This window comes from Grammomys surdaster, unplaced genomic scaffold (genome assembly GCF_004785775.1).
Source record: "Grammomys surdaster isolate TR1022 unplaced genomic scaffold, NIH_TR_1.0 187, whole genome shotgun sequence".
Lineage (NCBI taxonomy): Eukaryota > Metazoa > Chordata > Mammalia > Rodentia > Muridae > Grammomys > Grammomys surdaster.
In genome coordinates this window covers 9,825,585-9,852,693 of record NW_021604632.1, presented here as the reverse complement: position 1 = coordinate 9,852,693, position 27,109 = coordinate 9,825,585, and the positions used below count along the sequence as shown (strand labels likewise).

The 27,109-nt window shown below is 45.0% G+C and overlaps 1 protein-coding gene across 3 annotated transcripts in view; it reads right to left on the bottom strand.

Moving 5' to 3' along the window:
- Ranbp10 (RAN binding protein 10) overlaps positions 1-27,109 on the bottom strand; it is a 60,258-nt gene that overhangs the window by 17,654 nt on the left and 15,495 nt on the right. For 2 of the 3 annotated variants that reach the window (XM_028768728.1, XM_028768729.1), the window contains one exon: positions 18,589-18,641. In XM_028768728.1, coding sequence (XP_028624561.1) covers positions 18,589-18,641 — 53 coding nt within the window. Of the gene's footprint in view, positions 1-18,588; positions 18,642-23,188; positions 23,206-27,109 lie in introns of those variants that run through there. The other variant, XM_028768730.1, reaches the window with a different exon arrangement.

Here is a 27,109-nt window from a genome sequence, read left to right as displayed (position 1 = left end):
ATTTTAAAAACCCAGAATGCGTTTTTCCTTAGGAATAGCAGCTATAACATGATGGTTCTTAGCTAGCATGAGACCTACCTTTCTGGAAAGGACAAGATGCTGTCCCCTTTGCCACTGAATAACTAACTAATAAAAGCCTACTCCAAGGAGTTTGCAAAGGATGATATAGAATAGAGAAGATATAACATGTAAGTAAACAAGTAAGCAAGATGTACCTGGGAGAGACTAGACACATAGCTCAGCAGTTAAGAGCATTGGCTGCTCTTCCAGAGGGCCTGGGTTCAATTTCCAGTACCCACATGGCAGTTCCAGGAGCTTCAATGCCCTCTTCTGGCCTCCATGGGTACTGCATGCATGCGGTGCACAGGCACCATCTACCCAGGCAAACACAAATACACTTTTGAGCAGAGTTCTACTTGCCAAGAGGATCAGAGGGACAGATATTTAGGTGAAGGGAATACAATCAGCCTATGAGAAACAACTTTCCACGGGTAGCAGCTTCCATAAGGATAGCAGCTCTCAAAGTTCTTTTCAGCCTTTCCTGTTCTAGCCTCTTAGAGAAAGTCAGTTGAGGAGCCTAAAGCTAATAAGCAGAGAGAGGCAAGAGATACCAAGAGCCCTGAGGAACATGATGGGGACTTGAGACCTGGCACCTGTTTGCCCTTCCAGGAGTCAGTAGACCAAGCTGGTTAGAGCTAGTTCTCTTCCTTAATGCAATCAAAGTTTTCTGACTAAAGGAATCATATTTAAGCATCCTTCTATCCATACTACTGAACCTGTGGCTCATGTAGGTACTCAAGGAATGCCTACTGGGACTGAAGATATAGCTCAGTGATAGAGTGCCTGTCTCGTACACACGAGGCTCCATCCATACAGACTGACAATGAAGTTACTTTTGCACTCTGAAAAGAGACCTTCAGCCAGGTGGTAGATAGGCCTCTGCTCTAACCAACAGCTTCATGCCTGTGCTTCTCTATTCCTCACCAATAAACAAGGCAGAGGATGTAATATCCCTATAAGCTTGAGAGTCATCTATGGTGCTAAGTTCCCCCCCCCCTTCCTATTTAGGGGACGAATACCCATGCCTGAGTAAGCCCCTCCTACCCAGCACCCTCTCCTTAAGAATGGTGCACTCTTCCCCACTTGTGCCCTAATGCTAACAGCAGGCACACTCCTCTTTCTCTGGATGAGCATGGTATAAAGTTCGTATGTGTCTGCTAATGAGATTTGCCGTTCCCACTACAAGCCCACAGATATGAAGGTCAGTTGCTTGAAACCCTTCTGAATTTGATGCCCAGCCCTGCAAAACAAAACAAAAGCAGGACTAGAGCCAGCTGCTTCAAAGGACAGCAGGATACAAGGGTCATAAAAGGACAGGTGGGCACTAGTGTCTGGGTCGGGCTCTGCAGGGAATCACATCCAGGTAGCTCTAATCAGAAAGAAGGCTGGGCTGTATAAATGGGGACAACACTCTGACAGGATGTTGTCACCATTCCCCCTTCTCCAAAAAAATTCGACATTGCTACTCTTAAAGAGAACTGATCACACTGGCACCCTATCAGAAAAGCCAAATGGCAAGGTGTCCTGCCACAATAAAGTACCTACCAGATGCCAGTGACACAAAGGAAAGGCAAGCTACACTCAGCCCAGGAGGCTCCATGTGTCCAGTTTAGGAACCCCAGTACCACCCACTTCCCCTGACTCATCAGTAAAATAGGAAGACCCAACACATAAGTATAGGGTGGGCTGAGGAAATGGTTCATTGTCCATTGTCCTGGCATCTCCATATACCAAGCAGAGTGAGAGACTCTATGGGGAGTGCCAGGACTCCAGCATGTGGTGCTGGGAGCTCACTCATGTCACACCCATCCACCAGGACACATCAGGAGCTTCAGTCTCAAAGTAACAAGGAGTGGAAAGGACTACCACCAAAGCACATCATCAGTATACTAGGTCAAAATCCTGGACTGGGGCCTAGGTTGTGGCTGCCCACTAGGTTCTGGCACAACGTTGCACATACAAAGGGGCCAGCCCATGACTTACTCACAAAGCTAGGCTGAGCCTGAGCCTTCAAACCAGTATTTTCCCACATTCCACTCAACAGTGGACTTTGAGTCAGAGGACTTGATTTTGTTTTATTTCAGTTTAGGGGTCACTATACTGCACTGGCTGACCTCAGACGCACAGGTTGGAATGATATACTGACTCAGCGTTTGAGTCCGAATCCCCATTCTTGATTCAGTTCTTCCTCTCAGCTGACTTTCTTTCAGGGATAGCATGATTCGATGAGACTATGCATGACAAGCCAAAGGAAGTATTTCTAGTAAGGTTCTTTTCTCTCACAACCTTAGACAATCACACTTAGTAGTCACACTTGGGTGCTCTGTACATCGCGCCCCCTTTTGCCCTGCAGTGGCAAGCAGGATTACCACCCACCTCTCTCAACAAACAGCTTCAAGGGTCCAGGCCCACTCTGTTTTCCATTGTACACAGCACTTAGAGCACACACAGCACTCAAGGACCATGCCCAGTGGCTCAGGGCCTGCTGCGGAGAGGAAATGTGTTGGGTTAGGGGTTTCCTAAGCCTCTGAGGTCCTGGAGCTACTGTGAAGGAAGCCAAGCACTATGTGGGGTGTCAATAGTAGGGCTAGCCCACAAGGGGAATTGCCAGTTCAAGGAATTTCATTCAAAAATCTGGCAAACAAGCTTCCCCTGTAACCCCAACTATCTTTAAAGGGTTGACAGGACCACAGTGTGCAACAGATCAACAATGGATAACAGGGAAGCAGAAGAGGGTTTGTGTGTGTTTCCATGGAGGAGATACTATGAGGTAACAGAGCACACTCCTATCACAGACCTGTGCAGCCACACCACCCGCATGGCCATTAACCTGAGTTTTGGGAATCTTGGGCCATGGCGATACTAAAACCTCTGGCAGCTGCAGACAGAAAAGGAACAGTGACCCAGGAGCAGAGTCCTCCTGGTAACTTTGCATGGAAACTGTGTGATAGAAGGAAAAAAACAAACAAACAAGCAACTCTATAAGAAGCTAATGACACTGGGTAAGGTGTGCCTTCCCACAGGCTCCTGATCTTCCACTGATACAGGACCTAGGGGTCAATCTGAAGCCATGAGTGGGGCAACGGAGGGTATAGGCAGCACCTGCAGAGTGAAGGCTGGAGAGAGCTCAGCAGACAAGAGGACTGGCTGCTCTTAAAGAGGACCAGTTCAATTCTCAGTACCCACATGTGGCTCACAGCCATCTTTAACTCCAGTTCTGATACATTCTTCTGACCTCCTTAGATACTGTATGTGCATAACACACAGACATTCATGCAGACAAAACACCTATCCACATATAAATAAATATAAGAAAAACAGAAAGAGACAGAGGGATAGACAATCTTGTGCAATCATCTCTGGTGGCCAGGAGAGACCTAGGAATGACCAGGAGGGTCTAACTGGGTCTAGCTAGGTCTAGGCTCAAATGGCCTCTGTCTCATTTGGCCGAGTTATTTTCCTACACCCCAGATCCCCTAGGAAAAGCGGGGTTTGTCAGACACTGAGTCATGTTAAGGAGAGGGATGGCACTGTTCTGCACAATGGGGATGTACAGCCTCCACTCCCAGGATGACTGTCTCTCTAGGGCAGAGTCTTGCTTCTGCTTATTTCCCATAGGACTCCTTTCAAATCTCTAGGGAGGGCTAAATGGATTGGTAATGTGTGGGTAAAACAGAGATGCGCCTGACCTTGCATGCGTCACTGAATCCTAAGCTATCTAAGCTATAGGTATATATAAAGAAAATGCCTCCCAAAAGGTGGCCCGGCTGCAGTGCTGCTGAGTCCCCACTGTCTTGACAGAGAATTCCACACATAGCACTGGTCGTGAGGATTGGGAGCAGCAACTGGTCCCCATTCTGTTCTAAGCTGATGTGGCCCCAGTCTCCTCAGAACACACTGGATAATCCCTCATCAAGGCTAACAGACACAAGTTTTAGGACTGGCCCTTCTACTGTCAAAAAGACCGTTTCCCTCAGAGGACTCAATTTGCCCTGAAAACAAAAACAAAAACAAAAAACAAAAATAAACAAACAAAAAAACCACAGGTTTGGGAGTTTTTATTTTGTTTTGTTTTTGAGGTAGAGTCTTGCTATGTTACCAAGTCTGGTGTTGAACTCCTGACCTGAAGTGATCCTCTGCCTCGGCCTAAGTAGCTGAACCTACAAGTATATACTGTGATCAGCTTGAAAAACATTCCTGTTCAGGCAGTTTCTTACTCTGTAGCACAAGCTGAGAACTCGGAGTGATGATCTTGCTTTAGTTTTTCAAGTGATGGAATTATGGGTATAAAACAACACACTGAAAACCAGTCGAAGTCCAGTATGTTTACAGAGAACAGGAGCTAAGACTTCAAAGAACAGAATACTGCCAACAATGAACCCCAATGTCAAGTAATAAGAGTGTTCAGGTCTAGCCAGATGGTGGTGGCATACCCCTTTAATATCAGCACTTGGGAGGCAGGGGCAAGTGGATCTTTGTAAGCTCAAGGCCAGCCTGGTCTACAGAGTTAGTTCCAGGAAAGCCAGGGCAACAGAGAAACCCTCTCTTAAAACAAAACAAAATAGAAAAAGAAAAGGAGAAAAGAAAAGAAAAGAGAAGAAAAGAGAAGAAAAGAAAAGAAAAAGAAAAAGAAAAAAAGCCACACAAACAAAGAAACAAAGATTTTTTTAGGTCTAACTTAGCAGATTTCAAAAGGCTGCCAAGTGGTACTGACAACATGCTAACACATGTCTCCTGTGAGTGAGGGCAGTAGCCCTTGGAAAAGGAGCTTATGCCAAGAGCCACAGGGCTAAGGGAACTGCTAAACTTGGGCACAGGTAAATGGAGGCTCTCACACTGACCAAGCTCCTCCCATCACACCATCACAAGGAATCATCAGCATTTCTGACTATTTCCCCACCTCTGGTTTCAGTTGCTATGTTACCTGCACTCTGAATTGCCCTGTAGCACCTATTGCCAGAGCTCCAAGGTTCCTAGGTCACTCACTCCTCTTCTGATAACTTCCACGGACATCTCCAATAGAGGAGGGACAGAAAGAAAGGCAACAACAGGTCAGCAGCACCAGGCTCTTTGGCTCCAACCTCTCTCCTCACAGCCCTGCCCCAGGCAGCTGCTCAGTGGCTTCAGACAATTTCCTGACTGATCCCTTTACAGTCACGGCTTACCCAAGGTGCCTGACAGGACTAACTACTGGGTAACAACTAGCTTCTTCTCTCCAGCAGTCTCTAGGTACTGGACTAGAGTATGTACAGGACTAGAATACTAACAGGGGAAGTATGACTGCCAGTTTTATGCCCACAGATTCTGCTGTAGTAAGAAAGAAGGGCACCCCAAATCTTAGTGCAGCCCTAATGTTCAATTCACCCAGCTGGAGAAAAGCACCGCTTCCCTCACAGAGGGTCTGAGCACCACATGGCACACCCTCATGAAGCACCAGCTCCTGAGAGGAAAGATGTTCCAGAGAGATGATGGCTGAACAAAGAGCCTGGTGTGGGTGATTATCAGGCAACAAGGGTCCCAGCTTACATGAAGTAGGAAAGAATAATTCCTGTTTGGCAGCTGTACACAAGTATCATTCCCAGACTATCAGAAACCTACCTACATGCCAGCAATATCTAAAACATTTGTTATATATCCCCACCTGCTACTAGTATTTACTTCAGATACTTTCCAGTGCTTGAGCTTCCCTTGGGAAGGTAGAGGAAGGATACTGAACATCCGGTTATTTTCACCCTCTCACATGAACCTGGTACCGACCCCTGAACTCTCTGCTCTGTGGTTCCTCTCCTAAGCCTGTGCAGATGTGACAGATGAGCTATATGCAGAATGTGGTCCAGTTGGTAGAGGCAGCTTTCCTGCTGGGGCTATCCTGTTGATATCCAAGCTATGAGGCTTGGTAAGGTGCACTCCAGGAGGAAAGGTGCTCAGTTACTGCCCACAGGATGTGGACAAAGCACACTGTTCCTCCCTGTGTCCTCCCCCACCTCAGTCCCTAGCCCAGGCTTGGGCAATAGCTGCTCCAGGAAATGTACTCCCAAAGCTAACTAGATCCTTCCACAGATACGACTTTCCAACAATTACAGAAAATAGGTCTTAGTGGGCCTGAATTCCTTCCTCTCTGAATGGTTGTAGCAATCAAGGTAATATATGCAACATTATGAGAACAGTCACCTTACCACAGGAAAGGCGAGTGGGACAATGCCAAAAACCTAGCTCTGTTGCAGATGGTCCTTCTTTTAGACACTGCATGAGTTTCCCTGACTCCATCTGGGGCATGGGGCACAGAAGCAAGATCTATTCCTTCAACCTCTCAAAGCATCCAAGCACGGAAGAAGTCCAAACCCCTGGTCTCCATCCACAATCCTGCCTTCTTCCTCCAGCTTCCTCAATCAAGGAATCCCAGACCCTGCTCTTTCCTGCTAGTTCTCCAAAGCACGGGTGGGGCAGCAGGCAGCTACACTCGCCTACCAGTAGATCATCTAGTCTGGCTTGTGAGTCATTTAGCCCAGGGTTCCAACATTCTTATTTTGGAGCCACACCTGCTTCTTGGTTTCATACTTAAGGAGGCCAAAGAACACCTTGCAAAAGATAAACAAAACTTCCACATCTTCCAACAGAAACTTCTGACAGTACAAACTAAGACACTCCCAAATGCTCTCAAGAATGTGAGCAGCACAGCCTCATAGGGGAGGTGCCTGTCATTATCTGCATCAGTAAGTATCCACAGTGCCATCCCTCTGTCCCAACAGCCTGGAAGGCAAAGATGCTCCAAGATGCTCCACTGAGCCAGTAACCTACAAGAACACATTAGAAACATCAACATTCTGACCATGTGCTCAGCCACCTTCCAGAATGACTCTCCTGCTAGCACTCTCTACAGATACAGAAAACAAGCACCCGAGGGGAAAGTGCAGTCGCAGTCTCAGTCAGTCTCTCAGTCAGAGTCTCAGTCTCTCTCTCTCTCTCTCTCTCTCTCCCTCTCTCTCTCTCTCTCTCCCTCTCTCTCTCTCTCCTTCCCTCCCTCCCTCCCTCCCTCCCTCCCTCCCTCCCTCCCTCCCTCCCCTCCCTCTCTCTCTCTCTCTCTCATAGTCCTGGCTATCCTGGAACTCACTGTGCAGAACAAGGTGGCCTTGGACTGAAAGATCCACTTGCCTCTGCCTCCCAAATGGGAGATTAAACATGTTGCCCATCATGCCCTGTTTCAAATAGCACAGTTTCAGTAAAAACTAACTCCAATCTATATGTAGACATTCACAGAACTTTAAATGCACAGGTGCTACCTTTTTCAGATAGAAAAAAATTACTTTTCCCAACAACAATAGCTATACTTATGCACCCCTTCCTTTTTGGGTATCAGGTAGAACTCTTGTTTTCTGTTTTTTGTTTTGTTTTTTTTTTTCAAAGCTGAGGACTGAACCCAGGGCCTTGTGCTTGCTAGGCAAGCGCTCTACCACTGAGCTAAATCTCCAACCCTCAGGTAGAACTCTTAGTATTTTCTACAAATAAACTCATTCATCAGGATGTGGTGGTACACACCTGCAGTCCCAGCATTTGAGATGCTAAGGCAGGAAGATTCTGAGCCTCAGGACACCTTGGGGTATATTATGAGATCCTATCTTAAACCCTCCTTGCAAACAATTTTTAGTTCCCATAACCACCACCCTAGATATTCATATGCTAATGTATTTCTTCCATTTTACAGATGGAGAAATTAAAGAACCAAGCAATTAAGTAATCATTCTAGCAACAAAGCTGCAAGAGTGCCAATGCAGACAATGTGGCTCCCCAGCCATGGCGTTAGCCACTGACCCATATAGTTTCACAAGCCAAACACACAGCCCTCAACATCTTCCAGGCTGGCAAGAAAATCTCAATGCCTCAGCAGGTAAGGGTGCTTGCTGCCAAGCCCAGTTATCTTGAGTTGGATCCCAGACTCGAGGGTAGAAGAGAACAGAGCACTCCAAGTTATCCTATGAACTCTACACATACACAAACCCATATGGGTAGCCATACACACACATAATTACAATCAGTTAACTGCCTTCCGCATGACCAAATGTGAGCCAGCTGTTGACTCAATGACACTGAACCCTGTATGCATGAGGTGGAAGAGCCCATCACCATCAGTGCCACAGAGCTTAGGGCTCTGAGGTAGGTTGAGTTCCAAACCAAGGCTCATCCAAGCTGAAGGCCAGCCTCAGGTCAAGAGGATCTGATGCGAAACTAGTACCAAAATGACAGATGACTTACTGAAGTTCATTATGTTGAGGCAAAGGACAGCAAAATACAAGAACAATTTCAACCCAAAGGCGTGCAAGGCCCTGTAAACACTCTTGGTGAGTCATGATTAAAAGATGTATCCCACAGCCAGGTATGGTAGCACACACTTTTGATCCCAGTTCTCTGTGTATTCTGTGTGGCAGACGCAGGTAGAGCTCTGTGAACCCAAGGCCAGACTGGTCTACAGAGTGAGTTCCACAACAGCCAGGGCTACACAGTGAGACTCTGTCAATAAAATGTAGTCCAAGTCCTAAGGAGCTCACAACTCAGTCGTGAATATGATAAATGTGAGTTGTACGAGAAGTGACTACAAACATCAGAGCTAAAGGGACCAAGCAAAATTACGCTAGGGATCAAGAGGAGGGATAGACATTCTCAGGGCAAAATCAACAGTGCCTGCCGTTGGCAGAGTGTGGGATGTCAGCAGCATGGCTGAGGTGCTCCACAGCCATGATAATGTGTAGTATGTGCAGGGGACAGAGGTATTTGAGGAAGCGGCAGAGCAAAGACTGTCCTCTCAGCAGAGTAATCAGAAGTCCAAAGCAGACAGGGGCACAATATACCCAGCAGAAGGCAAAGGTCTGAGGTAAAGAACCCAGTAAGGAGAAAGGACAGACTAGAGACAGCAGCAGAAGCATGGGACAAGATGAGTAGAGAGGCTGCAGGTGATTACTCTAGGAGCACACTGGAGGGCTACGAGTCTGGCTATCAGCAGAGGACACGTGGTCTTTGCAAGAAAACTTCCATCTAGAGCAAGCAGGTTCACTGTCTGCAGCCTTAAGAACCGAGGTTTCTCAAGGGATGGTTTGCTTAAGAGATGAGTGCAGTCGGGGCAGTGTGTAGGAGGAGCTAAGGTGGGAGGAGTAAGGGAGGAAGAGGAAAAGGAAGAGGAGGAGCTAGAGAGCAGAGATTCAGGAGCGATGGAGAGCCATGCAGGTATGGAGAGCAGTCGCAGGTAACAACTGTTATTTAGGTTAGCTAATTGGGAAATAACTCTCTTTGTATGGGCATATTGTTACTGAGCATTACCGAACATATAAAGTCTTTGATTAATCTTTAAGCATTAGAGTCTCATTTTTCTACCAGGCCCGTGTGGATGGCAGGATGGTATGGGCAATGCCCAGTCTTGCAGAGAAAGCGTGGAAGATTGGTAGAGCCATCTCCCACACTGACGTCTCAAGGGTGGCAGGGCTGGCCGATTCTAGATGCTGCACGCACATGGTCTCTGGCCATGGAACATGGCGGATAAACTAGGCAGAGCCTCTGCAGCTTAGCTAGTCGGCTTGACTGGAGGCTGTTTATAACTCAACAGCAGTGAGCAGGATCTCCTGGTGGGTCCTCAGGCTGTCCTCTCACTGCCCTCTCAGAGCCTGGCCAAGCCCAACTGACCCTCATGAAAGTCATTTCAAGCCATGAAAGTCCTCTTAAAAAAGACTAATACTGCTGCCACCATCCTACAGGCCCTTCACTCAGCTACTGCACATTAGATTAAGATAGTAGATCCAAAGGGACCAGAGACACGAGGAGTCCAAGGTAGAAAAGAAAGAGGAGAAACATCTGTCAGTCTCCTACCAGTTCTGCCTAGTTTCAAACACTCGAGTGGATCAGGGCCATAAGAAAATGTCCATCCATGCCTGCAACACTCCTTCAAGGTTCAGAAGAGGCAGTATTAGGAGCCAAGGACCAACTACTTCTCAACAGCAAGCAGCAGGATAGATCAGGCCTGGGCTTCCCAAGTTAACATCTTCTCTCTGACTGGTTTTTGACAAGAGCTGCTTGACTCAGGCTCCCTGCCTATTTCCAATGTTGCCAAGACTTAGCATCAAAATAGCCACTGTTTTATTAATAAAAGCATTTTTTTTAATTTTGCAAGGAGGTAGTGGTACACACCTTTCAGTCCAGCACTTGGGGAAGATGCAGGTGGATCCACGAGTTTGAAGCCAGCCTGGTCTATAGCATGAGTTTCAGGACAACCAGAACTACACTGAGAAACCCTGTCTTCAAAAACAAACAAAAAAGTTAAAATAAAATTTGAGACAGTGTCTCATATAGCTCAGGCTGCCTCAAAACTCACTAAATAGCCAAGAAAACTTGGAATTTCTGATTGACCTGCTATACCTCCCAGAGAGCTGGGATTAGAGGTATGCATAACTACATTCCATGTATGGGTTTCTGCAGTGCTGGGGATCAAACCTTTACATGCTGGGTAAACACTCTATCAACTAAGTTGCAGCCCCAAACTTAATGGAAGGTTTTTTTTTTTTTTTGGATTCTCGAGACAGAGTTTCTCTGTATCGCCCTGGCTGTCCTGGAACTCACTCTGTAGACTAGGCTGGCCTCGAACTCAGAAATCCGCCTGCCTCTGCCTCCCAAGTGCTGGGATTAAAGGCGTGCGCCACCACTGCCTGGCTTAACGGAAGATTTTTAAAAGCAATGGTCAGCAGCTCTCTGGAGATGCACTACTAGCTTGCAGTCTAGCTGTCCACTGCTCTGAACACTAAGGCTTGCTCTGTCACCTCCCAAAGAGGCAGCCATCTTCATCTTCTCCTCAGGAATCTTGTCCAGGTCACTTCATGAAGTTCTGGGCCATTGAGACAGGTTCTAACTGGTCCCCTTGTACCTGTTGCTATCCTTCCAACCTGTACCATGGCTTCCTCAAAACATCCAAGACAATCTGCATTCCCTACTGGACGCTGCCAACCATACAGCCCAGCCCCGACAGCCTGCAGCCATCCCTTTACAACTCAGCTCCTCTGCCCTTCTTCCATCGGGATCTCTAGTCTACCTACAACTGTCTTCCGGTCTGACCTTCCCTCACCACGTGTTATCTCTCACTCCTAGCCTGACCCTCATCCTTTAGCTTCCAGCCTGAATGCCCCAGCCTCAGGAAGGCCTGACTCAAGTACACCTTCCTTGCACCCAATCAGTTCCTTCAAGGTACTTACCAAATGTAAACTGCCCAATGCAAGGTTCTCCACTACGTGTTTCTCCCCTACTGGGCAGGTTTCACAGGAGGGGAGACTATTTACCTCAGGGCTACACTCAGTGCCTATCACAGAGTATGGACACACTCACAGCTATGATGAAAGAGACACCCTCTGTAAAGCACCCAGCGCTGACAGAGCCTAGAACACAAGAGCACTTGGTTATCTATAGCCCAAGAGCAAAGTGCCGGGGGGGGGGGGATGTCAAGAAGAAATCAGTTAACTCAATTAACTCAATGCTATCTATAATGGAACCAGAGAAAGCTCTCCAAGCCTCCTATGGAAACAGAACTGGTGACTTCCCCAGGAGCTCCACAGCACAAGAAGCCATGGTGGAGTTGCCAATGCAACTTCACACCCAAATCCTGGTCTGGAGAAGACAGACTTCCAAGAAGATGATGGGACCTGCCCTGACAAGTTTCCCTGCAACACTGGAAAAGCTAGCCCACAGGGGCTAACCTCCAGGGCCTCCTTGGCCCAGGATCAAGAGTGATTCTTTTCATTCTAGTGGCCTCTTTCAGGATGATAGAGTATTGCTGCTACCACTTATAAATGCTGAAGCAGCAGCCTGACACTGACCCCACCCAGCAATTCCAGGCGAGTTGCCAAGACATGAGGGGGGAGGGCACTTAACTCCTCCAACCAGCCGGAAGGCTCAGTGCTTCCCCCAGATCACAGTTCTTATCCCTGCTCAAGGTGTTCTGTTTGTCTAAAACAGAGTTTCACTTACATACCCAAGCTGATGTAGACCAGGCTGGCTTCGAACTCAGAGAGATATACCTATCTCTGCTGAGAGAAAACCAAGAGCCATCATGCCTGACGATTTGTTTTTAACACGAAGAACATTTTACTAAAGAGGTTGAGTTGGCTGAGAACTCACAAGTCTCCAGCCTCAGGTTCCTGACAGATGCGTGCCAGCACACCCAGCCCTGGGTGACTTCTTGTACTTTCCTGTGACTCCCCACTGGTACCTGGATATCCATGGCTCCCCAGAAAGAAGTGACTAAGCCCCACTTTCTAGTCCTCCCTCTGTATTGAGCATAATCCATACACCCATCTCCAGGTGACCTGCAAACAAAAGCACAAACGTCCCTTACCACATGTTAGGGGCAAGCCCCACACTCACAAACCCAATATGCTTTGATTTCTTTCCCAAACAACCCTCATAACAAAACAAAACTACTCTCTCTAAAAAGTACTGACTCATACTTGGTTTGTTTTGCTTTGCTTTGTTGTTTCACTTTGTTTTGTTTCTATGTATATGGTGTGTTGGAAAAGGGGATGTACGTTGTAGCTAGATTCCCCTACCTGTGGGTTCTTCTTTCCTCCACCCTTCTCTACCCTTTTTCTTCCACCCTTTCTTCCCCCAACCCTAGATAAGAAAGAAAAAGGATACAGAGAAAAGAAAGAGATCCCTGAATAAAGTCAGGGATCAGAGAGGGGAGTGAAGTTATTGTAAGACTACTTCCTGCTGATTGGGGCGTTGAGTTCCCTGGAGCAAGTTTGATCTTTGCAGTCAGGATATCTAGTTTCTTCTTCTTGTACTACTACTTAACAAACCACAACCGACAGCAAACAACAACCCACCAACTGACTCTGTCTCTCAGGGCTCTAGCATTCACATACCCTCTGAAAAGTCCCCAGAATTTCAAATGTCACAGTCACAGAGCTATCTCCAGCTGGCAAATCACAGTCAACTGAGGTGGACAACCTGAAGCAGTCCATACCTCATACCTTGGATTAAAACAAAAACATTCATATAATATTTCTGTGCTTTTTTTTAAAGACACCAAACTGCAAAATTGTCACTCCAGTATGTGCTTCTCAGTGTGGTGCACACCTGCATGCAGGTGTACATGCAAGTGGACAGTGTCCAGGGTTAGCACTGGATGTCACTCCTCAGGTGTGCAGGTGTACATGCACGTGGAACAGTGTTCAGGGTTAGAACTGGATGTCACTCCTCAGTCACTCCACCTTTTACATTCTGAGACACAGTCTCTGGCTGAACCTTAAGTTCACTGACTCAACTAGGTTGGCTGGTCTGTGAGCTTCAGGGATCTGCCTGTTTACACACACAGCCCATCACTGGCGTTACATGTGTGTGCTACCACACCCAGCTTTTACATGGGTTCTGAAGATCCAAACTTAGTTCTTCAAGCTTGCTGCAGCAGGCATTTTACTAATTGAGCCATCTCCTTTGCCCACCGAAGTTTTTCTAAACTTGCAAATATAAAGTAGTCTATATAAGCTGGGTGGAATAAGTCAGGAGAGTCTGCAAGTGTAAAACCCTGGGTTCAATTCACATCACCACCCTCAGAAGGAAAAACTAATCTGCATACACAGCATTGAAATAAGGAACCTCTCCCAATGACATAGCAGGAGTCTTCTCAACCAAACCAGATATATTCAGTTATCTCAATATACACACATCTAAAACCTAACTGTCTACTTTAAGGGACGGGCAGTGTGCTGGAGACCAAACCCACAACCTCATGACTGAGCTACATCCTCAGGTCCCAGCCCACTTGTGACTAAATGCTTCCATTTAGAATCTCAGTATGAGAAAAGAGTCTTTTTGTAAACCACAAGCTACCACTTCCTATAGTTCCACAAACTGGGAATGTAAAGTTCTTACCATCCAAGAGCGCCAGCTTCAATTCCCCTGGTAGGACCTCCCTCTACATGGAGTTAGGGTGAACTGAGCTGACAACATCTTGTCTATACAAAGCAATCCTCTAGCTCCCAGCTGCTTACTGGAGAAGGGGAAGAAGACTACCATCATCATGCCTTGGAAGAAATACAAACCCTTCTTCCAATTGACTAATTCTGACTATCCTCCAGGGAACCATGCACCCCACCAGAACACTTACGTACTCACAGGCATAGGCCTTACTATGCCGTTGCTAGATCCACCTGGTAAAGTCATCAATATCAGGCCAAACACAAGTGAGAAGCAGTATTTACTACCTCTACCACTCTCTCTCCCCTCCATTAAACATGCCTACGCCTAGCATGGGTATTATAAACCTAGCATACAATGTTCACAGAATGGATAATTCAAAACCAAACACCCATACTATCTATAATGAACACATAAAAAGGTACTTACTCCTCAAAACAAATCTCCTTCCCCGGTTAAATATGAAATAATATAATCATTAAGATTAACATAAAGGGCCAGAAAGATGGCTCAGAACATACGGGTATGTCTCCAAGCCCACAAACCTAAGTCTAATTCCAGGAACAAACATGGTAGAAGAGAACTGCTTCCTGAAAGTTCTCCCCTGACCTCTTACGTGGGCACTGACATTAGTGTGCCCATACACATATTCGTGTATGCAAAGTAAAGTTTAAAAATGTAGTAACTTGTTTTGTTTTTTTTTTAAAAATAACAAGATAGGCTGGGCAATGGTGGTGCATCCTTTAGTACAAGCACTTGGAAGGCAGGTGTATCCTTTGAGTTCGAGGCCAGCCTGGTCAGCCAGGGGAACATAGTGAGACCCTGTCTCGAAAAACCACACACACAAAATAACAACAAAAAACCAAACAAACAAACAAAAGAGACTGGAGGTAGTGGCTTATGTTTGTAATCCAGCACTTAGAAAACAGAGGCAGGAGGACCAGGAATTCAAAGTCAACCTCAGTCACATAGCAATTCTGAGGTCAGCTTGAGCTTCATGAAACCCTCTCAAAAAGCAAAACAAATATACATAAAAATAAATAAAATAATTTAGAGCAATAAATAGGTTTTAAACTCCAGTAACAAATGAAACAAAATATAACCAACCATTAGGCAAACAAATACCCTGGCTAAGACACCATTAGTTCTGCTAGGCATAGAAACACATCTATAATCCCAGTACTCAAAAAACTCAATAGGTTGAGGAAGGCAGATGTCTAGTTTGAAACCAGCTTGAGATACGCTGTATGACTCTATTTCAAAACAAAACAAAAAACAGCAGTAACAAGAATTATAATAAATAAATAAAACAGAGATGTATGCCATTTCTGGTTTGGAAGACTTAATTTTCAGTGAAGCTATGGTTTCCTATGCTAACACATGGATTTTTGCATACTTATAAATGTAAAATGTCAGTACAGCATCTTGTTAGTAAGGCTTGCTAGTAATATAATGTTTCAAACTGGCCTAGCCCAAAACCAAGTGTGGCAGTACAGGCTTATAATGGTATAGGCCTGTAACCCAAGGTCTCAGAGGAACTAAAAGATCAGAGTTCAAAGTCACTCTTAGCTATATACAGAGTTTGAGGACCCTGTCTTGGTATACATGAGATCTTGCTTTCTTGTCACCAGCACCTCCCAAAAATGTCCTACAGCCAAATAAAAGAACCCTGACATCTTCACTATATTTAAACATTAAAACCCTTCCCTAAATAACACTAGAAGAAAATATAAGCAGTTTGCATGAAGATGTTTCAAAGGCTCGTCAAAACAGCAAACCCTGCTGGGTAGGTAGCTCAGTAGGAGAGTATTTGCCTAGTACATGCAAAGTCCTAGGTTTACTACTCAGTAGAATAAATATTTTAATTTTAATTTTAATTTTAATTTAAAGAAAAATGTCAGGCACTATGCGGGAAGCCTGGAATCCCAGCACTGAGTGAGGAAGGTTGGAAGACTATGAGTTCAAGGACAGCCTGAGCTATACAGAAAAGGCATGTCTCAAAACAAACTCCTTCACATCAATACAAATGTCCAATAAAAAAAGAAAGGTGCATCCAAAGAAAATGGCTTGACTGGATCCATTGATGGTGAACACAAACAAAAAGCAATAATCTGTCCACCAAGTATATATGCACACACTCTTCTCAAAAGGGATATTTGAGTGGGGTATAGTTGCCTTGAATCCCAGCACTTGGGAGACAGAGGCTGGTAGAAAGAACTCTGTATGTGTTTGAGGCCAGCATGGTCTATATTGCAAGTTCCAAGACAGCCAGAAAAACATAATAGAAAGACCCTGTCTCAAAAAAAAAAGCCCCCCCACTCAGAGCCAATGTGGACAGAGCACTAGCCTACAGACAACAGAAGCCCCAACAAGTGGCCAGCAAGCTTGAAGATACATTATCTCTCAAACATCTCATCTAAAGGTAATAACAAAAGTCTCAAAATTTGGACCCAGCCAAGGCCATTACCACTCTCCTCTCATCAATCACACATCCAAACAACCCAATTAGTCTTCAAGGGCCTCTTGGAAACCAAAAGCATTTGTCAAGAAGGCTGGAGTTGCTATCATACTTCATCTTGTCTCCTGGCCAAAGTACCTGCAAGGAGTTTCAGGTCTAAGTGTTAAAAAGTGATGATGTAGCCAGGCAGCGGTGGCGAATGCCTTTAATCCCAGCACTTGGGAGGCAGAGGCAGGCGGATTTCTGAGTTTGAGGCAGCCTGGTCTACAGAGTGAGTTCCAGGACAGCCAGAGCTACACAGAGAAACCCTGTCTCAAAAAACCAAAAACCAACAATCAAAACAAAACAAAAAAAAGTGATGATGCTTTCAGTTTTAGAACACATATGTTCAAGATAAACAGAGAGAGAGAGAGAGAGAGAGAGAGAGAGCAAGCACACAGCGCGCACAGGCAATCTCAGAAAAGTTGAAAGCACATTCTTGTATTCGAACCTTCCAAATCCAGCAGTAGACTGAGCAGAGACAGACTCACCATCATTCCTGAGTAGGGACTCTCCCCTCTATCCATTTCTCTGTCCTATGCGATATCTGCCTAAAGTCAGGGATGTCTATCCTTCCCAAAGAGCCCTATGCAAAGTCATGTGACTCTTCTTTCCGCATATGGAGTTGTCAGGTGGAGTTCATATATGACAGGAAGAAGTGCTCAAGAGGAGCCAGCAGTCAGTGAAAATGAGGTCAAGAGCAGACAGATCCTGTGGCACCCAGCTATGATCACACTTGGGAAGCAGAGGCAAGAAAAAGCTCAAATTCAAGGCCAGCCTGAACTATACAACAAGACTGCCTCCAAAAACAAAATCTCTTTTTTTTTCAATACCAAAACAATACAAAAGCTCAAAGGTCACACTGAAAACAAGAAACAGCTCTATATAAGAGAATTTAAAAATATAAAGAGACTACACCTAACTTATACATTTATACAGTTGCTTTCTGTAAAAATCAAAGCAAAAGGGCAAAAAGAAAAAAGCCAAATTCCTGACAATTAGCCGAATCCAGAGCAGGTCTGGACTGCATTTGAAATCAGTCCATTATAGATCAATTTGTGAAGATTAATTTGGAAAAGGCATTGAAGTGTTACTCCCTTTTTTAAAAAGCCAGCTGTCTTCTACATCACAGACACAAGGAATACAATGCAAAACTAGGAGGACATTCATTGCCTGCCTTCATGATGGTATGAGCGTAGCTCACCACCTTAGACAAATATGGACCAAGTAGCATCACTTGAAATCTATCAGCTCTTAGGGTAGGTTTCTGCCTCCTCAGCTGTACCCAGCTAGGACTGGGAATGAACAGCTGGGCAGAAAACAACTGGAAGTATGCTAGACTGGTAAAGAACCAGATGCAGAACCTAGAACATTCCACTAATCTGGGTCTGCTGTGTACCCACAGCTACAAATTCAGATATCTTAACCATATCTTTTATTTATTCAGAATTCACCTCAACCAAGTTCCACGTGGGAACCCACTTGAAGACTTTGATCTTTAACATGGTGAAGTAACAAGCAAAAAGGAGCCAGGCTTGGCAGTACATGCCTCCCGGCACATGCCTGAGTCCCAGGCTGGCAATGGCCAATAGGATCAAGGGTTACTGAGGCGTAGCCCCAATAGAAGTAAGTTCAGGTCACTTCATTTTAACAGTAAACAGTTCAAATTCCATGAGTAACAGCTACTTGCCAATTCAGTTTTTTAAGATTTTATTTTATTTTTAATTATGTGTAATTGTGTATGTCTAAGTGCGAGTTTGTTCACTGGAGATCAGGGGTCCAAGGAGGCAGTTGTGAGCAACATGACATGAGTGCTGGGAAGTGAACTTAAGTCCTCTGGAAAAGCAGGAAGCACTCTTAACTGGGGCCTTAATTTCTACATTCAACTGCCAGGGCTTCTCTGTAGCTTCTATCAATTAATTTTTGAAATGTAAGATGTCCTAACTCAGTGATCATCATTTGGAATTCTCCACCCAATGCCTTGACATCCTATAAACAAGTCCCTCCCGAATCTCTGAGCTGTCACTTCTGCTCTAACAGATCAGGACAGATGGGAGCAGAACAAAGTTTCTTGAACAGTGACTCACCAGGCAGTCTGTTCATGTTAACACCTTGCGCTGAGAGTCCAATTCCCATGTACCTTAAAAAAAAAGCAAACAGGGAAGGAATGAGAACAAAGCAGAACACGCTGTATGTCTGAGAGCTGTATGTCTGAGGAGGCCGTGATGGAACTCATTACTTTGTATGCTAGTTGTATCCCCTTTCACAAACAGTTCTTGGTAGAAAACTGAAAAAGGAGAACTCAGTGAGTCCAGACTTCTTCAATGCACTAATGGCTCTCAAAGAAGCCTCAGCTTCTGACCTGATTTCTCTAGGCCCTACCTGCAGTCCTTTTTCCTCTTTTCTTCTTTTTCTTTCTGAGAAAAAGGTCTTTCTATGTATCTCTGGCTGTCTCAGAACTCACTACGTAGACCAGGCTGGCCTCAAGATATACCTACCTCTGCCTCCCCAGTGTTGGGATTAAAGGTGAGCACCATTACCCCTGGCTGGCCTTTTGATTTCTAATGGAAGCAACCTAATATCTTTGCAACTAAAGAAAGAAGAGGGTTCATAAGATGACTCAGCAGGTAAAGGAACTTGCCATCAAACCTGAAACTTGAATTCTACCTCTGGGACCCATAAAGTAAAAAGAAAATACCGACCCTTGAAAATCTTTGTCTGACTTCAAGATCTGTCTGTGATATATGTGTTCACACATAAACACATAAAATAAACAAATACATACAATTTAAAATATTTCTTTAAAAGAAATGAGATAGTATATGTGACCATGACTAACTGGTAACATGTACTGAAATCATGGTCTCCAGTCCTCCAGCAAATTCCAACCAGAGCAGGAGAATCCATTCCTTAAAACCTAAGAACTGGGGCTGGAAAGATGGCTCAGTGGTTAAGAGCACTGACTGCTCTTCCAGAGGTCCTGAGTTCAAATCCCAGCAACCACATGGTGGCTCACAACCATCTGTAATGGAATCTAACACCCTTTTCTGGTGTGTCTGAAGACAGCTACAGTGTACCCATATACATAAAAAAATAAATATATCTTTAAAAAAAAAAAAAAAGCTGGGCGGTGGTGGCGCATGCCTTTAATCCCAGCACTTGAGAGGCAGAGGCAGGCGGATTTCTGAGTTCAAGGCCAGCCTGGTCTACAGAGTGAGTTCCAGGACAGCCAGGGCTACACAGAGAAACCCTGTCTCGAAAAAAAAACAAAAAAAACAAAAAACAAAAAACAAAAAAAAACCACAAAAAAACCCAAGAAACAAAAAAAAACCTAAGAACTGGGGAATGAGTGGCACAGGGCAATGCAAGGTCACACTTGCTCATTAGTAAGGAGCAGCACACTGAAGAAGTATAGCCATGACTTTTCTGCTCCGTCAGGACCCCTGACACAGCTTCCCCTCAGGATTCTCCACACATACACACATTGTCGTTGTCCCCCCATCCCACCCCCGTGCATCTATGGCTAACTTCCTAGATCACACAAAGCAGGGAGGTGGTAAAGCTTGAGCTTCTCAAACCATTCCCCCACACACACATCTACCCCAAGTACCTAAGTAAGGTAAGCAAGGAAAGGTGGGGCCCTTCCTCTGGCAACTTCCTAGTCTTAGTGGCACTTGTAAGAAGAGGTAAACCAAAAAAGGAAATCTCTTTTTCAGTCTAAACGTGTATGGTACATACAAAAATGGGGAATTCTTAAAGAATTTAAAAATAAAAGAATCAAATCATCATTTTTTAACATTAAAAGAACAGAAGCCAATATAAACGATCTGATTCGAAGCATATACAAGCATGAACTAAACAGGCAGCTCAGTACTGAATAAAACATCCAAAACACCATCCAAAGAGGCTGACGGGGACCTCATAACTGCCCAGCAATGTTGATGCACTTAATGCCACTGAACTGTACAGGTCTGCTTCCTAACAATCACAGGGCCTACACCATAGTGACCCAGCGATCCTTATCATGTTGTACAGGTATCAAGAAAAGACATAGACTAGCACATAGCACTAATTAATCTAGCCCACAGTGCTTAAAGGAGAGGAAGTCAGGAAAAAGAAAAGGTCTGGCATTTTATAGAGGGGCATCCATAATTTAGAGAAAACTTGGCTTCATTATTTTACTATTTGGGACACAGAGTTAGAAGATCCTTTGAGGTAAAAGACATAGCCCAATACATAGCTGGAGGCTAAGCAGAATGCTCAGCCCTTCCAAGAAACATACAGTGACTGCCAGAAAGGGCCAGCTTCTAGGACCATCAGGAGCTGCTGTGTGAGCCCACTGGCAGAATTCCCATTAGATTAGAACCTGCACATTTCCCCAGAAAAAAAAAAAACAGCAGTCTAAAGAATTAGCTTCCTGGCTTTATGTGGTAGAGGATGCCAAGAGCTGGTTGGTCTCCATTCCCTGGATGTCTTTGCTGACCAAGCAGTAAACAACTCAAGTAGCCTGTCCAAACTACACAAGTGAGCACAGCCAGGGGTCCTCCCAGCTTGGATGTAACTCATCCTGTGCTACTGCGAGGTGTCTGCGCCTGAATCCCATAACTCATGTAGTCCCACAATTGGCATTAAGAGTTTCCTGAAACTAAGTAAGAGCTTGTGTTTGGAATCTATTTGCTCCCTGGATGACTCTTGATGCTTTAAGCTAGTGCAAACATGGTAAACCAAGGATCCACCAGCCAAAGTTCTGGTTCTGGTTCTACAATGTTCCATGGGGATGAGTGACCACTGTGACATATATGCTTAAAACACAAGTTGTTTTTAGGGGGTTACAAGTATAGCTCAGTAGTACAGCCCTTGTCTAACATGGACAAAGCCTTGGGTTTGATCGCCAGCACTATAAAAAAAAAAAACACACACACAAACAAAAACAAACAAAAAAACACACAAACAAGTTATTTGTTCCTTTCTACAAGAAAAGTCTCTTCTATCTTCAGCGGTACTCATCATGTTCCTATTGGTTCTGTGTTCCTCAAGAGGAATGGCATTTCATAATGGCCCGAGAGCCTCTGCACAAACTAGCACCTCAACTTCAAAATCTGATGGGATGAGTTAAGTGTAGAGCAGCCAGGGGAAGCTGACTCCCATTCACACTGGCACCATGCCACCTTTGCGTGTCAATGACACAGAGAGCAGCTCCACAGGAGCCCATCCAGCAGACCCAGCTGAGTCAGGGTCCAGGGGAACCAGGCCCCAACTCTTCAAACACCAGACAACACTAAGTCTTTTCCAAAGTGAGGGCATTCTGAAGCTACAAGAAGCCATAGGCTCCTGAGCTACATGTGGCAGAGCATCTGGACCAGGACCAGGTGCCTGGACTCAAGCCCCAGGCACTGAATAAAAGAAGAGGAAGAGCTGTTGTTTCACAGATGGGTGTAATGGCACATAAATGTAATTCCCCAGCAGCACTTGGTAGGAAGAGGCAGATAGAATAGCACAAGTCGAGGGCCAGCCTGGACTACAAAGCAAGTCACCTAGGACTCCGTAAAGAGATCTTGTCTCAATGTTTTGTTCAAAATAGATGTAGGTTCCCATCTTCTAGTGAGTTCTCAGGCACCTAAAGATGATCATCCAACCAGCCTAAAACAAGCAAAGTAAGGACCCTATACATAGACTAAAAATGCTGAGCTACACACTTTTTGGGCTTGGTTTTGCAATACTGGGAATCTAGCCCAGACAAGGGCTGTACTGCTGGTCTACAGAGCAAGTTCTAGGACAGCCAAGGCTACACAGAGAAACCATACCTCAAAAAACAAATAAGCTGCTGGGCAGTGGTGGCGCATGCCTTTAATCCCAGCACTTGGGAGGCAGAGGCAGGAGGATTTCTGAGTTCGAGGCCAGTCTGGTCTACAGAGTGAGTTCCAGGACAGCCAGGGCTACACAGAGAAACCCTGTCTCAAAAAAACAAACAAACAAATAAGCAACAACAACAAAAATTAATAATAATAACAAGCCAGGCAATGACGGCACACACCTTTACTCTCAGCACTGAGTAGGCACAGATGGACCAGCCTGGTACTTGTTTATCAACTGAACACTTAATCTTAAAATGTCAATACCAGGACTGAGAGATGGGTAAGTGGTTAAGAGCACATGCTGCTTAGCAGAAGATCTGGGTTCAATTCCCAGCACTCACACGGCCCCTCACAAGCATCTATAACTCCATTTCTAGGTGATCTGATGCCTTTTCTGACTTCCTCAGGCACTCATGGTACACTTATATACACTTGGTCATATACACAAAATTAAATAAATACATGCTTTTTAAAAAAAGACAATGTCAGACTTCCCAAAGCTCATTAACCTTTTTTTTTTTCCAGAAATAAAAAAATCTATGTGGAATCTCAGGTGGCAGTAGGTAGCCAAAATAATCTTCAAAAAGTAAAAACAGTTGGGAGGACTCACATTTCCTGATTTCAAACTTACTACAGTAAAGCTAGATTAATCAAAATAATATAAGACTAAAATACAATAATAAAAATAAAAAACAACCCAATATAGGACTAGCAAAGACAGACACAAAGACCAACAAAATAAAATGGAAACAGGTAGCCTAGAAATAAACCCTCATCTATGCAGTTAGCTGACTACGACAAGAGTGCCACAACCACTCAGTACAAGTAATACCTTCTTCTAGAGACCCTGAGGTCTCAGTCATGCCTTCCACAGAGATGAGCAAGTGCTGGGTTCACAGGGCAGGCTCCTACTCTCAATGCCACCAGCAGCAAGTTAAGGTTGAACTACAGAGCCAGAGTGCACTGAAGCTGAGCCAAGGCCTGGTAAAGGAGATGAGAGATGCTACAGGGAGCATGTGCTGTGCAGAAGCAACAGACTGTGCAAAGGCAACAAGACAAGAAAGCAGACACAGAGTAGAGGAACTGAAAGACACTCAGTGTGGCTGAGTTGTAGGCTGGGCAGACATACAAAGGACCATAGCAGAACAGGAAATGGGGGGAGGGGGATACACACAGCCTACATACTAACTTAAGGAGTTTCAACTTCACGAGAGGTCAATAGGAAGCCACAGAAGAGGTGTAGGAAGGCTACAACTGATCAAATGGCAGGCACGGACTGAAGAAGAAAACCCAGACAACTATCAAAGTCATCCTAATAAGTAATAGGGACAAAAAAGACATGGAAAAAGTCAAGCACTCTTTAGAACATAGTCAATGTATGAGTAGGGAGGGGATTGAGAAGCCTGAGACATGGAGCAGTACAATTAATTACCAAAGCAAGGCCAACTGAGACCCGCTTGGAAATTCTGAAGCCAAAGTGCTCAGCCAGAGGTTTTAGCTGGCAACCCCCAACTGTTCTCATCCTGACGACGACCCCAGGCACAATCCCTGAAAGAGAAACTTACCGGACATTCTCAGATTCAAATCTCATCTCTGCTCTCAAGTTCACCATGGGTCCATGGGCTTGTCCCTTGACCTCTTGGGGCCTGCATCATTAGCCATAATCTTGAACCCAGAGAGCCCTCAGTGCAGCAGCGTACCAGAACTAATAAAGGAGCACCTGGGCTGCTGCTCAGGAAAAGCAGATGGGAGATGACTGTATATATGACCCACTCTGTTCTAGTAGGTCACATAGGTTCTTCCAGTAGGAGAATCTGATAAAGCAGGCATTCTCAAAGGCCTGAACTTGGGACATCCAAAAACAAATGCCTGTTTATTTTAGGATTACCAAGGAGAAAGGACATGAACATTTGCTTCCTTGTTGGTAATAGGCCAGGCTATGCTAAGAACACTGCCAGATCCTGGCTGATCCAACACAGCCTGGGAGGAAGGAGACAGCAAAAGCCCCCACTCCCTTAACAGGTGACAGAATGGATCCAGCAGTTTGTCTTCCAGTACTTCTCATTTGTTCATGGGGTTCTCTTTTCAGGTATCAGAGATGAGAGAGAGAGAATTAATTTACCTCACAAGCAACTGCACGATGAGCCTATTTGATTTGTTCTTTTCTTCTATGACAGCAAAACAGAGAGGACATAACATTTAACAAAGACAGCCAGGAAGTACAGAGAGACAACAGACGAGTGCCTGGTGGTAGCTGGGTCATGAGCTGGTTTCTAACTTCTCAGTTTCTGCCACTGACTGCCAAAATCACAATGCAAGCTGCAAATACGAGAATTTCTGCCCCCACTGTGGTTTTGCAGTGAAAGATTAAGCCAGGTAGAGACCCACCTGAGACTTGGAGAAGGGGCAGCCACACTGAAAGTGAGCAGGAAAGGCCCTTAGCTAACCACACCCATATTATATCTACCAAGAAGCTCTCACCACTGACTCATAGGCAAAAGGGGTCAAACTGAGACCCAGGAAAATGACTGCCCTCAGAATAGGATGGCAGCTACTGGGGCCCAGGCTGCCTACCACTCATCCCTGCCCTCTCTGCCCCAGAACTTGGCAGTATGCTAAAACTGGTCATATGGAGAGATGTAAGCACATTTGTCAACTTGGACTCTTCTCCTCTCTGTTTTCCATATTTCCTGTAACATGAATTCTTTGTTGATGATGGGTTTGATTTCTTTCTTTTTTTTTCTTTTTTTTTTTTTTTTTTTTGCTTTGTTTTGTTTGGTTAGCTGGGTTTTGTGGTGTGTGTGTGTGTGTGCGTGTGTGTGTGTGTGTGTGTGTGTCAAAGTCTCACATAGTGAGGCTGGCCTCTAACAGACTATGCAGCCACAGATGGCCTTGAACTTCCAATTATCATGCTTCTGTGTCCCAAGTACTAGGATTACAGGCATGGAGCGCCACATCCAGAGTATGTGGTGCTGAGGATCAAACCCAGGGCTTTGACACACTAGGCAGTCTGCCAACTGAGTTACATCCATAAGCACTCAAATCATTTTATAATTGTGGGAAAATCACATTTAGGAACCAGCTATAACCATCTCTCTAGATCATCCCAGTGTAGCAATGCAGTGACAAGAGACAGACTAGGCTTGGCTTTCCTCATTACTTCCTCAGTACACCTACCTCCCTGAATCGAGACAGGAGGCTGAGACTGCATTGGGAGAAATAGGAGAAAGTGTCAAATCTCCGACAGGCAGTGGAGCTCAAGCCCAGGCTCAAATGGCGTCTTGTGATTCCCCCCTCAAGTACAACCAACCTAGAGCACATTCAAAGAGGAGACAAGGGCTCAGAACAGCTCCAAGTGACTGGACATTGCTTCTTCTGCCTGACCCAGCCATGCTTGGTCATATCAGAAGACGAGACCTTAGAAATGAGACCACTAGACCCCCTCATATCCTCCAGTTCTGTATGAGGCTAGAGGGAGGACACCATACTTTTCTGGTCTTTTCCTAATAGAGTTGGGAATCCTTTTGGAAATAAATCTAGTGTTCTCTTCTTATTTCTGGAAGGAAACATCTGAAGAATTTATTTTGGTTTTTAAGACAGGTTTCTCTATATAATAACTCTGGCTGTCCTGGAACTCTGTAGATCAGGCAGTCCAGGAACTCACAGAGATCCACCTGCCTCTGCCTCCAGAGTGCTGGGATTAAAGACATACCACCGCCTGGCAATATGTAGCCTAGGTTGGCCTTGAAATCCTGCCTCTGCCTCCTCAGCAAATCCTACTGGCATGTGCTACCACAACTAGCTTATTTTGGTTTCTTGGTTTTGGGTTTTTTTGGGGGGTTTGAAAATAAAATTATGCTGGGCGGTGGTGGCGCACACCTTTAATCCCAGCACTTGGGAGGCAGAGGCAGGTGGCTTTCTGAGTTCGAGGCTAGCCTGGTCTACAGAGTGAGTTCCAGGACAGCCAGGGCCACACAGAGAAACCCTATCTCGAAAAACCAAACAAACAAAAAAAAAAGTTAAAAAAAAAAAAGAAAATAAAATTATTAGATATATTTACCAGTGTTGGGTGTACACTTGTGCCATGATGCACATGCAGAGGTCAGAGAACAGCTTACTCAAGCCAGTTCTCTCCTTCCACCATGGAAATCCCAGGGGTCAAACTCAGGCCATCAAGTGTGGTGGCAAGCACCTTTACCTATTCTTGCCAGACCATGAGCAATTTTACAGTGACAGGAAGCCAGGCGTGGTTTATACTTCTAATTCTGGCACTTTGGAAGCTGATGCAAGAGGGTTGGGAGTTCAAGCCCAGAGTTCTTAGTGATCTCAATCCTTCAAATTCACAGCCAGTCTGGGTTTATGAAAAATCAAAGCAAAACAAAGGGAACACTTCTCGGGCAGCCTTTAGATGTGATACCCAACTCTGAAAGCACTCCAGTTGGCCTTTAGACTTGATACCCCCAACTCTGTAAGGCTGTTCTCAAGGACTCCACCCTAACTCTGGATCGCAGCTCTTGGATTTCAACCCACATCTCGGGTTCACTAAGAGAAGTTAAACTAAGGGCTTCTCAGCTCCTTCCCAGAACTGACCTAGCAAGTTAATTTTTAGTAGAATAATATCGGTTAATGGCTGTGTGTTATTACATATGTACCATACCCAGATGCAAATACAAGATGAGGTATATCTTAGAAGAGTAATTAAAAAGTCAAGCAAGGGGGGATGGGAAAAAAACAAAGAAAGGAATAAAGAAAG